Source organism: Balaenoptera borealis (genome assembly GCF_965194805.1).
Source record: "Balaenoptera borealis genome assembly, chromosome: 8".
NCBI classification, from domain to species: domain Eukaryota; kingdom Metazoa; phylum Chordata; class Mammalia; order Artiodactyla; family Balaenopteridae; genus Balaenoptera; species Balaenoptera borealis.
The window spans coordinates 118,043,501-118,059,080 of NC_138865.1; the positions used below are offsets into that span (position 1 = coordinate 118,043,501).

Here is a 15,580-nt window from a genome sequence, read left to right on the forward strand (position 1 = left end):
GGGGGCCCGGGAGGGCAGGAGGCTGGGCTTCCCAGAAGTAGCTGCTGGGTTCTGACCCGGGCACACGAGTCTCGGGCAACCCCTCGGGAAGAATGAAGGCGAGCGCTCTGCGCCTCCCTGATGGCAGAGAACCACAGACCGCTTCCAGCGGCGGGCGTGTGGGCGTTCCGGCTCCACTCTCACCGTCAAACTGGGTCGTGAGGCTCTTGGTCATCACCACCCTCAGCAGCGGTACAGGGAGCCCTGCAGAGGGAAGGTGCTGGGGTATCATAAGGGGAAAACAAATGATCAAATCTACCCCGGGTTTCGGAGCTTGTGAACATTCAAACACGGCCCTTAGGAGACAAGGTGGTGATAAAGGCTCTTCAGCTGCAGCGTGAGCGGAGTGATCCCCCCCACCCCCCGCCCTTCTCAGCCCCCAGGGACCTGGGCTAACCCTTCACAACGTCCCCTCCCCTCTTCCTTCTGCCGACCCAGCCCGGTCAGTATGGTCCGGCTCTCAGCTCAGGAAGGGGCTGCCCTCCGGGATAACCCTGGAACTGTCCGTCGCCTCTCCTGTCCCGAAGCTTATCGACAGCCCAATGCTTGGCTCCTGCAGGGTTGCCACCCGTGCACCCCCTGCCCCGCCACTCACTGAGACCACGGACGGGAACCTCTCTTCCTTCGTGAAGCTGCCCCCCGGCCCTGCCACCGGTCAAAGTTGCTCCTTCGGCTTTCTGATTGGGGCTGCCAAGACACACGTGTGAGGCAGCGACAGAACACACAGAAACAGGACGCCAAGGCCACCATATTCGGTCCATCATACACAGGCTCTCCTCTTGGAGAAAGCTGGACAGCATTTGAGAGAAAAGGGGACCACGAGAGCAACGGGATCCAGAAAAAGCAAAGGGCCCTCCTACGACATGAGACCCCCTTTTGGAGGCTGAGGGGTCCCCTCTAGGCGCGGGGGCCTCTGCCGACGGCCTCACCTGGGCAGGGCGTCCGCCCAGGGCAAGGACAGAGATGTGGCCCGCTGCCTTCGGGCTCTCACCACAACCACAGCCTCTTCCGGGGCCTTATCTGTGCTGTTGGAAGAGGGGCTTCTGGAAGGAAATGGAAGTGAGCTGGGAGGAAGAAATTTGAGATGTTCTAGAGCATGAGATTGAGAAGAACTGAACGCCTGTTGACTGAGCCCCTCTGGTGACGCGTGACGCTACAGCAGGTACAGACACACAGCCACGTGGGGACAGCTCCCCTTCCTGGGGCTTGGAACGAGCAACAAGTTAGGTCTGCCACATACTATTTGGGTAGGCACTCAATTTATGCCAGGTACTCAGTGTCTCCAACATTTCAGAGAATTGGTCCTTCTAGGGCTCACGCAATCTTGTCTATTGACAAGCACCGGGTGGCCGCTTGATAGTCTGCCCCACAGAGGTCAGTGTTTGTATGGAAGCATGAACGAGGGAGCCAACAAACGAATGAATGAGCGAACGCAGGAATGAAGAAGCAGTGGCGGCCTGCTCAGAACATTACCCACCACCTGGCCACGGCTAAGCTCTGCACGGGACTGAAAGGGTTACTTTTCCCTCTGCTGCCTCTAGAATAATGACTGTGGACGAAGAACCGGACATCTGCGGCTACGACTTTTGTGCTTTGCCTCCAAGTGAAAGAGCTGCGACGCAGGTGCCAGTCCCTCCGACACCATCTCTCTCGTCCCCGCCTGCCCACCTGGGGCTGCACACACACTCCAGCTCTTTCTTTGGCCTCCCCGCCAAGATTTAACGCGGTAAGTAGCTGCAGAGTTGCTCTCGCTCTTCCGAAGTTACTGGATGAAAATGCCCACCGTTTTGAAGTTAGGAGGTTAAAGATCAAAACAGTGAGTGCCCCTGCAGAGTTTAAATGTCAGAAAAATATGAACACGCTTGAAACCTTTCCCGGCTCTTTGTGATTCTGCCCTTTCAGCCGGTCCCCCTTATTCCGAAGTTCCATTCTCTGAGTCTGCTCTGCGGGAGGCTTGCTGGCTATAAAAAGCTCCTTTGCCCTAGGACCGAGTGCAGAGAGCCTCCGGGACACCGTGGTAAATGATGGGCGCCTGTGGGCAGCCGCGGCTCCACGGCCAGCTGTCCCCAGCCCTCCACCGCCGGGGAAGGGGGCTAATGAGGAAGAGGGAAAGGGCTTGCTGAGAGCCCCCGTAACAGACAAAAGGCGGGTCGCATTTAGCTTCGTGTGGTAGCATCTGCCACGGGACCTCGTGTGCTCGTCCTTAACCTGGGGAGCCAGGCACAGCCCGAGGAGAATTTGGCAGGTGCGTGTTTCCGTTCTCTCAGCGCCTGATGCTATTTTCCGATAAATAAAATAGGCGAGTGTAAGCTTGGCTTGGCTCTGCGAGGCAGTGTCCCCTCCCACCCCCGGCTTTGTCACCTTGAGGGAAAGACCTGGGAGGGCTTCCCGCCTTCCCATCAGGCCTCTCTCTGCGGTGGCCACCGCTGCTACTTGTGGGCAGGAAAACACACACAACACACAGTAACTGCAACCGCATAATGAGCGCCAAGGAAAGGAAGCGCTGGGGCCCTACCTACACCAGAGCAATGCAGGGAGACAGCTGCCCCGGCGCTGCTCACAGAGCCACGGTGGTAGCCAGTGTCCCCACCTCGGAGCCGGGGCTGGGGCACAGTTCTGGCGTCTACCCACACGGTTAGGACACTTGGGAACCGTTTCCTGCACGAGAATGACCTCTTATCGGTGACCAAGGGTCCTCCTTGACCTCGTACTTCCCCAGTCACTTTTACTCCTGTTCCAGGTTGAGTCTTTCTGGATCAGGTTGACAACTGAGCCTCCCCCGGCCGGGTTACTTGGATGGGTATAAGCAGGTTGATGACGGGCAGAAGGGGACATTTACCACTGTGCTCTCAAGCAGTGTCTTTCTGGGAAATGCTACAAGCAACATCAATCAGGACACCTCAAATTTAAGTGGGTGGACCGGAAGGAAATAGAATTCGAAGCAAAAGCTGACACTAAAAAGCAGAGTCTGGAAATGTGGCCACCTCATCTTTTCTTTTGGCATTTTGAGTTTGACATGTTAAACATCATCCTGTCAACTGGACCAGGCCTTCAGAATCTGCAAGGAACACGGCGGTCCCAGCTTTGCTTTCAGGGCACAGTCTGGCTGTGGAACAGGGAGGGCTGCCCTCTGACCCGCAACATGGCCTGAAACTAACACAATGAAATAAGCCCAGTGAGGTCACCCCCCATCGTGATTCCACGTTCCACATTCCTCATCCTCTTTACCAACATATTCCGCAAGAACAAGATCCCAAGCCCCTTCGAAGCAACGATGATTAGTTGGAAAGCTTTACTGATAAAGGATTAAACTGAATTCTGTACTACACTATTTTCCAATATAGTCCTTAATTTGACAGCAAATAGACAGTGTTTCAGCAGGGAAGAGCACGGACTCTGTAATCCACTAATTCTTACCTGCCCCTGAAAAAGGAAAAGAACCTCAACGTCATCTGCCTTTTGTTCTCACCAGAAAGCACTATCTACTGTCTCCAAATTACGGTTCTTTAATCTAGTACAGGTCAGTCTCAGAGGTCAAGTCCATTTAGTTAAAAAATAGGTGAGGGGAGGGATGATAAAGGAACCTCAGAAAGGGCTCTGCATAAATACGGATAACATGCCATTCACCAGATGAGATGAAATTCCCATCTCTACAAATTCATCCATTTTTACTGCTTCAAACATGTTACATAAACTACGAGGAGGGAATTGGCGGGTGCTCCTAAATCTCCCCAGCTAACCAATATCAAATTTTAAACACTGCTGCACTGTGCGTTTGTAGTTTTAAACAAATATAAAGAGTGCTTGGCAGGTTAATTTTAGGGGTGGTAGAATAAAAATATAGCACTTTCTCTCCAAATCTATGCTTCACCAAATCTGTGTTTCACACATTTTACAACTTCCTAATAAACTTTCTGCTTGCATTCAAAAATACTTAATACTACACAGAACATTAAAAAATATATTTGCCAAGGCAAGCCTGGGCAAGGCTCTCCCTCATAAAGGGTATCTGAATGGAAATTGGACATTGTTAAAATCCCAGGTTATGGGTCTGTGATGCTCGGGGCCCCTGAAGTCATTGCCCGCCTTTTGTGGAGCCAGAAAGTAACTCACTGAAATACCACAGAGGACACTAAGATAAACCAGGTTAAAACAAACAAACAAACCAAAACTGTTTTAACGCTCTTCACTGGGAAAGCGAAACAAGATGCAGATACCGAGCAGTGTTCTTCCTCCTCAGAACGCTTTTCAGCCAGCTGCTGGGGAAAAATAAGAGCTGTCGGCAGGGACAAAGTTAGCAGCTAAGGCCGAGGTTTTATGCAAGCTGAACAGGTAAAGGCCTTGGGTATGGTCACCTAGATAAGAAGGCCAAGGTTAAAACGTCATTGCCTACACTAAAGCCCACACGTGACTATGCACTTTTTTTTTTGGGGGGGGGGGCTGAGTTGGGTCTTCATTGCCGCGCGTGGGCTTTCTCTAGTTGCGGCGAGTGGGGGCTACTCTTCGTTGCGGTGCGTGGGCTTCTCCTTGCGGTGGCTTCTCTTGCTGCGGAGCGCAGGCTTCAGTAGTTGTGGCTCATGGGCTCAGTAGTTGTGGCGTGCAAACTCTAGAGCACAGCCTCAGTAGTTGTGGCTCACGGGCTTAGTTGCTCCGCGGCATGTGGGATCTTCCCGGACCAGGGCTCGAACCCGTGTCCCCTGCACTGGCAGGCAGACTCCCAACTACTGCACCACGGGGGAAGCCCGTGACTATGTACTTCTTTCCCTTAGGCTCTGGCCCAGGGAGGGAGGCTGTTTTTTGCTTTCTGCATCTAAGTAGCTCAGCTGGGTGAAGGATTTGGACTGTCAGAAGAGCCAACACTATGAGTCTCTTTTTGAAATGAATTTTACATTTTGGATTAGTTTCAGATTTACAGAAAAGTTGCAAACATGGTACACATAGTTCCCACATACCCCTCACCCAGTTTCCCCACTGTTAACATCTTTCATTATCGGGTACGTTCATCAACAACTAAGAAACCAACGTTGGTTACTTATTATTGACTCAAGTCCACACTTTATTTGGATTTCACCAGTTTTTCCATTAATATGTTCTTTCTGGTTCAGAATCTAATCCAGGGTACATTTAGTGCATTTAGTTGTGATAAGATCATGACATTTTCATGCTTACGTAGGCTCCCTAAGTGTGTGGTGTTACGCCTCAGACCGCTCCCCAACCCTGGACATCTGTCTGTCCTTTGCTTCCCCCTTTCACCGTAAAGGGGTCCAGGGAGCAACGTGAATTGAGGTACATTAGACGCCAATAGAGGGCTGGCCCCTTATGCTCCTTTGATACGAAAGCCCAACGCTCACTGCTTAACGGGGATAGGGTTTCCTTTTGGGTGATGACAATGTTTGGGACCTGGATAGAGGCGGCGGCTGCACAACAACGTGAAAGTCTAAGAGCTACGGAATTGTTCACTTTAAAATGGTTACGTTACATGAATCTCACCTCAACTGAAAAACACCCGCCTCCCTATGCTGAGCTACCCGGCACACCCTGGACGCAGTTTTTACTCAAGGGGGGATAAGTCGGGCCCGCTTTTCGCAATCACACCCTTCCTCCACATTAATCCCTCCACTGGCTTCTCACCCAATTGACAGTAAAGCCCAAATTCTGCACCGGGACCTAAAGGCACCTGCCGGCCCGGCCCTGCCTCGCGTGCCTTCCCCGCCGCCCTCTGCCTGCTCCCATCACGCGGGTCCCAGCGGTGCTGGACCGTGCCAAGTCCCTCCTCCACACCAGCTTTCAGGGCTGCTGCTTCCACTGTCTGGGACCCCCTCCCCGTGGCCCTTCACACGGCTGGCCCCTTCTCCTGCTTCCCGTCCCAGTTTAAATGCCGCTGCATAAAGGCCTCCTGAGACCACCCCGATGTGGAGGAGGTCCCTCCTGTCCTCGACCACAGCCCCGGTCATGACCTGGAGTGCTCTTACTGATTCTGCTTCCTTGTTTGTCTCGCTTGCCCTGTATTCCTAGCACCTAGCACAGTACCTGCCCACGGCAAAGGGGCTCAACAAATAATTGCTGTTGAACGTGAGGAGGCAATGAGTGCATTTACAACCAACTCTATTATTTGCACTGCTGGATGGAAGCGGACACAGAGGACGGAGAGCACAGAAGAAAGTGGCTGGTGCCCTGCAGGGGACCTGGCCTGAGGGCCATGGGAGAAGCCTTCAGAAGCCCCAGGTATGGAGCTGGGCCAGGGAAGGGACCCTTCCACCACTGGGAGCTGGGAAATGGACTTTCTCTGGTGACATTTCACTTTTTCTGACATTTCCCAGAAAGTATTTCTTGGGGAAGCCCAACACCTGAAAAAGATGCCACTGTAATACAGAGTGGGGGTGGGGTAGCGCCAGCCCGCATTCCTCAGCCCATCCTTAAGGCACCTGTGTAGATTACAGGGCTGTGAGAAACTGAATTTAAAAACTGTGGGTTGAGTCTGAAGCAACTCAAAAGCCTCTGATTTTTTTTAAAGGTATAATTTATATATAGTCAAATTTGCCCTTTGTAGGCATATAGTTCGTTCTGTGAGTTTTGAAACATACAGTTGTGTAATCACCATAATTAAGACACAATATTTTCATCACCCAAACATGTTCCCTTATAGCTCTTTGGGGACAATCTCCTTCCCTCACTCCTAACCCCTGGCAACCACTGATAAGATTTCTGTCCCTAATGTTTTCTTTTCCAGAACATCACATAAATGGAATCATACAGTGAGCAGCCTTTTGTGTCTGGCTCTTTTCACTTTTTAAAAAGCCTCTGATTTAAGACCAATGTTTACACCTCGAAGTATTCATATTTCCCTTAGTGCCTCTTGAGGAAGAAGCAAAAAGTACAACTTACCTTCTGGAATACTTGATAGTTGGATTTGGACCATATATCAAGCTGTGGGGGGAAGAGATAAAATATCAGCATCAATTTTAGAATTTTGGACTCCAAGAAATGATATTGTAACTACTGTTATTAAGCTTGAAAAAAAAAAACCATGATTATAGAAAAACAGAATCTTGGGGTTGAAAGGATCCCAAATGTCGAGCCTGAATTTCTTCTTTATCAACCTGTGGTGATTTGAGAAGACGATAAGAAGAGATATAAGAAGTCAACCTGAGGCACTTGCTGCGTCCACAGCCCCATGAGCTGAGCCCCTCGCTCACTTCTCTAACTTTGACCACTGCCACGGTTCTCTTGCGTCACCCAACATGCCAAGGTCAGTCCTGCCTCAGGACCTTTGCACCTGCTGTGCTCGTCACCTGGATTGCTTTTCCCACAAACCCTCCCATGGCTTCTCCTTCACTTCCTTTGGCTCCAACATCACCTTGTCAGAGAGGCATCTCCCAGTTACTCCGTCTAAAATATTCCCATACCTGTTGTCTTGCTTCTCTTTATCCTTTCAAAAATTAAAAATCCTCATAGCTCTTAAAACTAACTGAAGCTTTTATTTCTTTTGTTTACATTGTCCTAGCACAGGACCTAGCATGTTACAGGCATGCGTGGAGGAAAACAGCCCCCCGCTGTTGAACACCTGTTCCACGCCAGGCACGCACTGGTCCTTCCACATGCACTCTCCCACTCACTCCCCAGAACAAGCCTGTGTGGCTGGTCCCATTAGCAACCTTCCTTCCCAGATGATGAGACAATGGTTTGGAGCCATTCAATTGCCCATGGTAATCTGGAGAAGCTTCTTATGGATGGTCTCGCTTGGTGGTGCTCAAACCTGGGTGGCATCAGAAGCCCCTGGGGGAATTTCTTTTGTTTTTTAATATACAGATTCCTTGGTCCCTCCCCTGGAATGTCGGAATTAGTAGGTCTGGAGTGGGCCCGAGAATATGTTCATTTGTTCGTTTGTTTTCGCAGCGCTCCGCAGGTTCACTGTGATGGCTGGCCAGGTCAGGAGCCCTGGACCCCTTGGTCAAGGAAACAGAGGTCTGAGATGAAATGGGGGCAGACTGCAGAGTCCAGTCCTCCTCTGGCCACACTTGGTCCTACACAGGGTAATCCGTGGCTCAGCCTAACCAAAACCACTCTGGTTTGACAGGTTGTATGAGAAATCAAATCAGTGCCTTCTCACTGTTTCAAGAGGTTAGAACAAACGGAGAATGGCAAAAATAGAACTACCCCCAACACAGTGCAGGAGACAGCGCAAGGACAGTGCAGATTAAAAGAGGGGCCATCACTAGGTCCCAAGGGTGCTAACAAGTCAACGTTAATATACGAGTTCAAGAGTTGAGCAAACTGAAACCCCTGGTCAATGGGCCTCTTGAAACCTGCCTTTGGGGTTGGCCAGTGGTCAAGGTGGAAAGCCGAGACACGGCTACCTAAGCCTGTGTGCTGTGTGATGACTTTGAAGCGTCTGGGAGCATGACGAGCCGTCAGATGGGAAGACGCCCCTAGGAAGACCGGAAGTGAAGCGCTGCACCCGACGTAGGACAGTTCGGGGTTCTGTTTCTGTTCTGAGGGCTTTCTGAAAACCGCCCTTGGCAATGAAAGGCTGGGCTGGGAACAGGCATGCGTGCAGTTCTCCCGGCTTCTTCCTGTTCATAAGTGGAGGAATCTGGGGGCCCCCCTGGACTCGGCAGGGCTCCTGCTGCAGAGGGTAAGTTTAGCAGATCCAAGTCCAGGAACGATAGCGGAGGAACTGTGATTGAACATTTATTTGAACCTGTCTGCCTCCCCCCCATCCCCACTGCTGAACCATCTCCTTCCTGGATTTCCACAAAAGCCCCCACTTGACTCCTCTCCTACTCTGGCTAAACTGCTCTCCAGAAGGATGGTGTCAATTTTTAGTCACTGCCCCCCAACTTAGGCCAATTGATGGAGTAAGAATTTTAAAAATCTTAAGGCATTAGATTTTTATTTTGACAGGTTAGCAATTTGCAGGGGAAAAAGTGACATGTTACCTCCAGATAACTCGGAAGAAAACCTCAAAAGAAACATATGAAGTTAACGCCCTACATTATCAATTCTGTTGAAGAAAACTGTTGGGCAGCTGGTCATATTTGGGAGGATAAGTCAGGTTTATATCATGATCTTAGTGCCGTGGTTTAGCCCAGGGCTTAACAAATGTAGCATTTAAAGACTATTCAGACATTGCGGAAGGAATAAGAACAACTTTTTGTATCTTTTAGCTTTACCAAATCACTGCCAAGATGACAGAGAGATGCCAAAGATTCTAAATCTAAATTATTGGAGGAGTCACATCAATATCTGAACTAATATAGTTCTCTTTCCATTTTCAGCCCACAGCTGTTTCTTCTGAAGTTCTCTGCTGTTTATCCTTCCTGCCTGTTCACATCATACACAGGCTGACATAAACACAGGGCCATGGAAAAAGAGAAAAGAATCTGCATATAGAGTGAAAAGTTCATTTTAATTTAAAAGAGAAAATTACATACATATAAAAAAAACCTCAGTATCTGCAAACTGTTTTAAATAAAAAAATCATCCGGAGAGAAATACGCACAGGTTTAATGAAGAGATGGACTCTCTAGCCTGATTGTGTCTTCTCAAAACACACAGCGCTCATTCCAAGCGAGGGTGTTGCTCTTTCTGAAGGCGGTTGAAATATATTATTCAGGACCCTAGGGACCAGTTCTGACCACCTGGGATAGAAGGACGCTAGACAATACGCCCTGCTTCCCAGGCGCACAGGGGTGAGAAAGGGATCCGATGACAGTGGCTTCCCCTTTTGTTGTGAAGGCACAGCAGGCAGTCTGTACTTGATTTTCTGCTAGATTTATGCCAAAGAAAGCCATTTAATCAGGCGTTCTAGAGTTAGTGCCCTGCCTCTCCTCAGGGCCAGGAAGATTTCAGAAATTCATTTCAGGGAGCCGGGACTGATGCAAGTGAATATTTATTAGCTTCAGCTTATTTGCTGCAAAGGAGGGCACGGCTACCAATTTTTTGCTGGCTGCAATACTCAAAAAGGAGCATTCTGGAAGCTACAAACTTTCAGGCCCATGAATGAGAAATTATGCTGAACTATAGTGTCAGGGAAAAGAAACTAAGCATCCCCCAGTGCTCTGGGCAAGCATTAGAAAGATCTTAAAATGGAAAAGCCAACCTTATGGTAATTGGGGCTGAATCTGCAGTCTTAGGAGCAGCCTGTGGGACTCTGGGGATTAGAATATTTTAGGGGTGGGAATGTGGTCTCTTTTCAGGTAAAATGGAAACAAACCCCACAGATGACCAACTGCTTCAGCACAGATTCATCAGCTCTCAGGTGACACGTCAGACATCAAAGGACCTCTTGATGCACAGGAAGAACTGGTGATAACAGCGACAGTCAAATTCACTCACCGAAATGAAAAACCCGAACGTCCCCAAATCAGCGGGCAAAGGAATGCTGACTATGACGCCCATCAGCATCTCGGGCACAGCCAGAGAGGGCAGGTACCATCTGCACATGACCGTGTGTTCAGCCTGCACTGGACCTGCGTCATCTTTCTAGTGTCTCCCAGCAATCGCACGAGAATGATAAAATTATTTCCAATTCACAGATGAGGAAACTGAGGCCCAAAGACGTTAAGCAGCTTGTCCAAAATCACAGCGTTAACATGTGGTAGAGAATTCAAAAGCAGGTCTGTCTCCAGAGGCCCAGCTCTTAACCTGGGAGGAAGATGGCCCTGTACCTAGAATTCAGAGGGAATGCTGACTCACAGCGCCCCCCTAAGCTGTCAGAGCTCAAAGTGGTGGTGGGACACTCTTGCAAAGTTCAAGATGACAAACCTTTCAGGCCTGCTGATGTGACAAACATCGCCACTAAAATTCCTTTAGCAGCAAGTGAAAATTACGGCAGCTTATCAGAAAGTTATCAATTCTTCATTTCAAAAAATAGTACAATGAAACTATAAATTATCTAAAGTTAACACTTCCAAATAAAACTCATAAGCCTCACAGGCACTTCAACGTCTAAAGCTTTTATTTATTAGTAGCTTCATCTTGCAAGGTCAACAGGTGATGTGTCAGTAGAGGTAGGGTGCTATAAACCAGCAATGGTGATGGATTTCTCCATGGTCATCCAAGTTTTCAAAACCACAAACTTCTATTTGGTCATCTGCTTAAGTCTGCCCACCCTCCCCTGGAGAATAAAAAAGTGAACAAGTTTTACAGGTCTGTTCTTCTTCAACTTTTCACTTTCAATCAGGACATGCACTTGTTACTAAAAAACTGCTGAAAGCACAATTTCAGGGCATCCTCTGCATATGAATTAAACCGGATTCCCCTTCCCCAGCTTTCACTCTTCCCCCGTAAGTAACAAGAGGCCATTTTTCTGAAGGTCGTCTGAACAATTTCAAAGGCTACAACAAATCAAAATGTTCCCTGCATCTAATATCAAACGGGGCTGATGCCAACACTTATTAGAGGAATCAGATTCACGCTTCCCCCAACCCCCTCGACCCAAACACACACACACACACACACACACAACTCTGAAGTGGGAAGAATGCGGGGATCAGAAATTACCCTGGAGACAGCTCTGGCTGTCTTTGAAGGTTCCCTTTGATACCACCATTTCTTTTCCTCTCTTGTGCTAGGAGGCTAAAAGCTGCCTTTTTTTATTGATATGGGATAATTAATGAAGCTATAGCATTAACATAACCTAAATCCCCTAATAAGATAAATTCAACCGAGACACTTATATTTTTTCAGCTAAGTCTGCCTGGTGTAAAGTCAGGACAACGGCCAGATATTCAACATGCTGAGTCATGGCTCTTCGCTCCTCCCCGACGACAGTGAAGCGAAGGGCGGTAAGTCTCAACAGCATTTTTATATTTTGTTCGAGGAATTAGTCTGCTGGTGCCTGGCATCAAAAATATGCATCACAGGTAAAGACACAGGATGATCAGGGTAGAGGTAGTGGCTGTTAGTGCAAAGTGAGAGATAGGCTTGCTGGGATTCGAATGGGGCGAAAACCTGCCAGAGCTGGAAATCGGGGTGGCGTGGGGCCACTCTTGTAACAACAGGGCTAAGAACCCTTTCAGAAGCTGGTTGCTTTGGGTTTGGAAGAACACAGACAACTGCAGAGGCAGGAGGAATTCGCAGCTCAGACCCCTAAGCCGAGGCAAGGCTTTCCAAGCCACACCTAGTGCATCAGGGCAGTATCCACCCCCAGGCAAGCGCTTAGGCACCAAAACTCAGCAAATGCAGGGCTGCACCTCTGGAACAGCAAAACTGCAGGCAACGATTTGTTCTTAGACCACACCTCAAGCTCCAACGGCTCCTTCCAAACACTGCATTTTATTTGGGATGTGCCAGACGGTTCAACACATTAATTGCACTAATGCTTATATGTATATAAATATGTAAGTTCATATATACCAGTATCAGTACTAAAAAGAGAACACTAATAATGGCTGCACAACTTTATTTTTATCATTTGTAAGGTACTCTGAAAAAAAGGGGTGAATCGAATTGGCTGGGCTTAGATTCTGGGCAAGCTTCTCTGCCAAATGCGGTAAATGTGCCTTTAAAACAACAAGTGGACTCAGTCCTCCTAACCGTGCTCTTCCTGCTTTTAGGGTCCCCGCTTATCTCTAGGCCAATGTATGCAGTTGTAAAAGGGAGCAAGAGACCTCCGGTACCGCCTTTGTGATATGACTCAGAATTCAGGCTCCCAGACACACACTCACTTTCCTTCTGGTGAACAAAGAACCCGTGCTAATCCCTCATTAGGGAACCACGACCCGTGTGCACGTGCGCGCTTCCTTTATTCTTTATTTACGACTTCACTCCCTGTTGCTTCGTCTAGTGCCCATCTCTCATTTCTTTTTTTCTTCCGGCTCTCATTTCTGATTCTCCATTCTTTCATCCCACCTAAAGCATTTTCACATCCCCAGGAGGCTTTTTCATTACCTCCTCCCACACATTATTATTCTACTGTGTTTTAGGCACTGAGGTATATCCACAGGAGGGAGAGAGTCTCGGGACAGAGCCTGCACCCTCGAGGAGCCCCTGGCAGATGGAGGTTTGGGATATGGCTCGGTGAGTGACCGTAGGCAAGTCATTTTACCATGCTGGGTCTCAGTTTCCTTGTCTGGAAGATGAGTCTAACTAACAGTGGAACCTACGGTTGCATAACCACTGGAGGCAAGGTCTGCTTCGCACAATGCCTACCAGACCAAACATGGAGGACGCTAGTGTGTTCATTAACTGCAAGACAGACATGCAACAAATAATCAGGACGGACTAATCCTAGTACTAGAGAAAGACTGTTCAAAATGCCACGGAGGTTCGAGTGGATGACGATCACTTGTACTGAGTAGAGGCAAACCCAGGCCTGCCATCTCCAGAGCCCGTGCTCACACAAGAGGCCTCTGGGAAAACAGGGGCCGGATGAGAAGGGACAGGGCACTCAGCCAGTGTAAAGCCAGTAAGCTTGCCAGGTGGACGGGAGGGGGCAAGCGTCCCAGGTCCAGGGCACACAGCACAGGTGCAAGTGTGTGAAAGAATCTGGCACGTTCTGGGAGCCACAAGTAGCACAAAAGGCTGGAAAGTAAAAGACGAAATGGATGTAGAGAGTGACGGCAGATGAGGTCGCAAAGGCGGGCAGAGGCCAGATCACTAGGCATTTCTATGCCTTGCTAAGGGGTCTGGATTTTATTCTACAAGCCAGAGTTTTCAGAAGTGTGTTTTGCCAAACACCAGTGTCACAATATGCTCCAAGAATAAAGGAAGAAAAATAATGGATGGTCAAATGAGTTAGGAAAAGACAGTATACTAAGTACCCCTCTTGGGAGATTCATAGGCAGTTAGGCAAACTAAGTGTTTAAGAATTTCCACAGTAAAGAAAGAATCCTACTGAACTTTCTCTAACCCAGGGTTTCTCAAACTTTTTTGATCAGGGACTGCTTTGTGCCTAACATCTACTAATATCCCACTTTCCTGCTTTGGGCAACGGGGACATGGCAGAAAGCAAGAAATCACCCCCTTGGCTGTGTATTTCAGGAAGACAGCTCTGGAGGCCAAGCGAAGGACGGACGGCGGAGGGAAGTAGGACTGCAGACTGGAAGTGAGGAGGCTGGTGCAGCGACTCAGCAGAGAGATAAGGAGAAGCGAGGAGGAGAGAAGACGGATGGGAGGGGCCCAGCTGGAGGGATAAAGAGGGAGACTCGCCAGAACCCACCAACAGACTCCATATGGAGACAGCGGAAGGGAGGCCTGAGCAGTGAGGTGGAGCAGTCACCCAGGATAAGGACCAGCTGAGAGAAGCTGAGGTTGGTTTTGGACAGGCTGAACTCGAGGTCCGTCTGGGGAGGAGAGGTCTGACCTCGACACAAATCAGGAGTGATCCCTGTGCGGGGGGACACGTGCAACCACAGGGGTACGTGTAAGAATGGCCAAGGGGCATGAGAGGAGGGGGAAGAGAACCCCCAGTAATCTGGAAGTCAAGGGGGTAGACGGGAGGAAAGGAACTACCAATAGCAGCTGAGGAGGAGTAATCAGAGAGAAATTCTAGAAGAATACACGTGAGACTATTTTCTAATTCCCTTGTTTTAAGTGCAGAATAAAAATAATACTAATCATTTACTGACTATTAACTAGGTGGCAAACCGCTTGTGTTATTTTGGACACTTTCAGTATGGGGCAGTTAAATAAATATCATGTTAAAGATTGATATTGATATTGCAAAGTAGGTAAAATCTCCACTCCTTATAATCTACATTCAGAGTATGCTTCACTTGCATCCTGAATTTGGTATCTCTTATAGCACGGTCATTATTAGTACCTAGCTTTTATGTATTTATTCTTTATATCCCCAAGTCACTTGTAAGTCCCTGGAGACCAAGGGCGTGTTTCACAGCAGGGGTGACTATAAAGTTGTAAATCTTGAACAGAGGCAACAAGAACCCTGTCTCTAGATGACCACTGACTCGGGCTCTTGGCGAGGGTCTCCACCGCCCCAGCCTTGCCTCTGCTGCTGCGAAGGAGTTTGGAATTTCTCGTTTAGAATCGCCATCCGAGTTTCTGAGTCACATACACAACAGATCACATTTGCCCCAATTATTTATTTTATTCTCCACACTTGCTCCAAAGACATTTTGGTTTTTCCAAAAAGAAAAAGGAAAGCTTCCCTGGAGGAATGCTTTTCTCTCAATGGGGAGATTTATGAGAACTCTGCAGGGCCCTGGGAGTAAGAGTAGCTTCCCATGGTGACAACACTCAAGTGGAATGTGGAAATTCGAAATGCTGGGTTACTTGTTCAAAATACAAACCCACTTTACAAACCCAAAATACTGACCCACTTTACGGGTCACACCTTTTATATTATACACTGTTATGTGCTAAGCTACACTGGTCACCTGTTTTTGGAGAACATTCTATCCTCATTATAACGTGGCCGTTGGGTGGTAAGTGCTGGTACTAACAAACTTTTAAATTTTAATGGGATTCATGAAGAGAAGGGAAAGCTCCAGGGAGAGGTGAAGATGGAGGCTTAGTGTCAGGAAGTGACCAGGGTGTATCTGGGTGGGTATCTCTGGCAGAATGCTCATTACGCTCT

At 48.6% G+C, this 15,580-nt stretch overlaps 1 protein-coding gene across 3 annotated transcripts in view; it reads right to left on the reverse strand.

The window, feature by feature from the left end:
- MED27 (mediator complex subunit 27) overlaps window positions 1–15,580 on the reverse strand; it is a 204,398-nt gene that overhangs the window by 16,582 nt on the left and 172,236 nt on the right. For 2 of the 3 annotated variants that reach the window (XM_082400827.1, XM_082400828.1), the window contains exon 6: window positions 6,925–6,966. In XM_082400827.1, the coding sequence (XP_082256953.1) occupies window positions 6,925–6,966 (42 nt within the window). The other variant, XM_082400829.1, reaches the window with a different exon arrangement.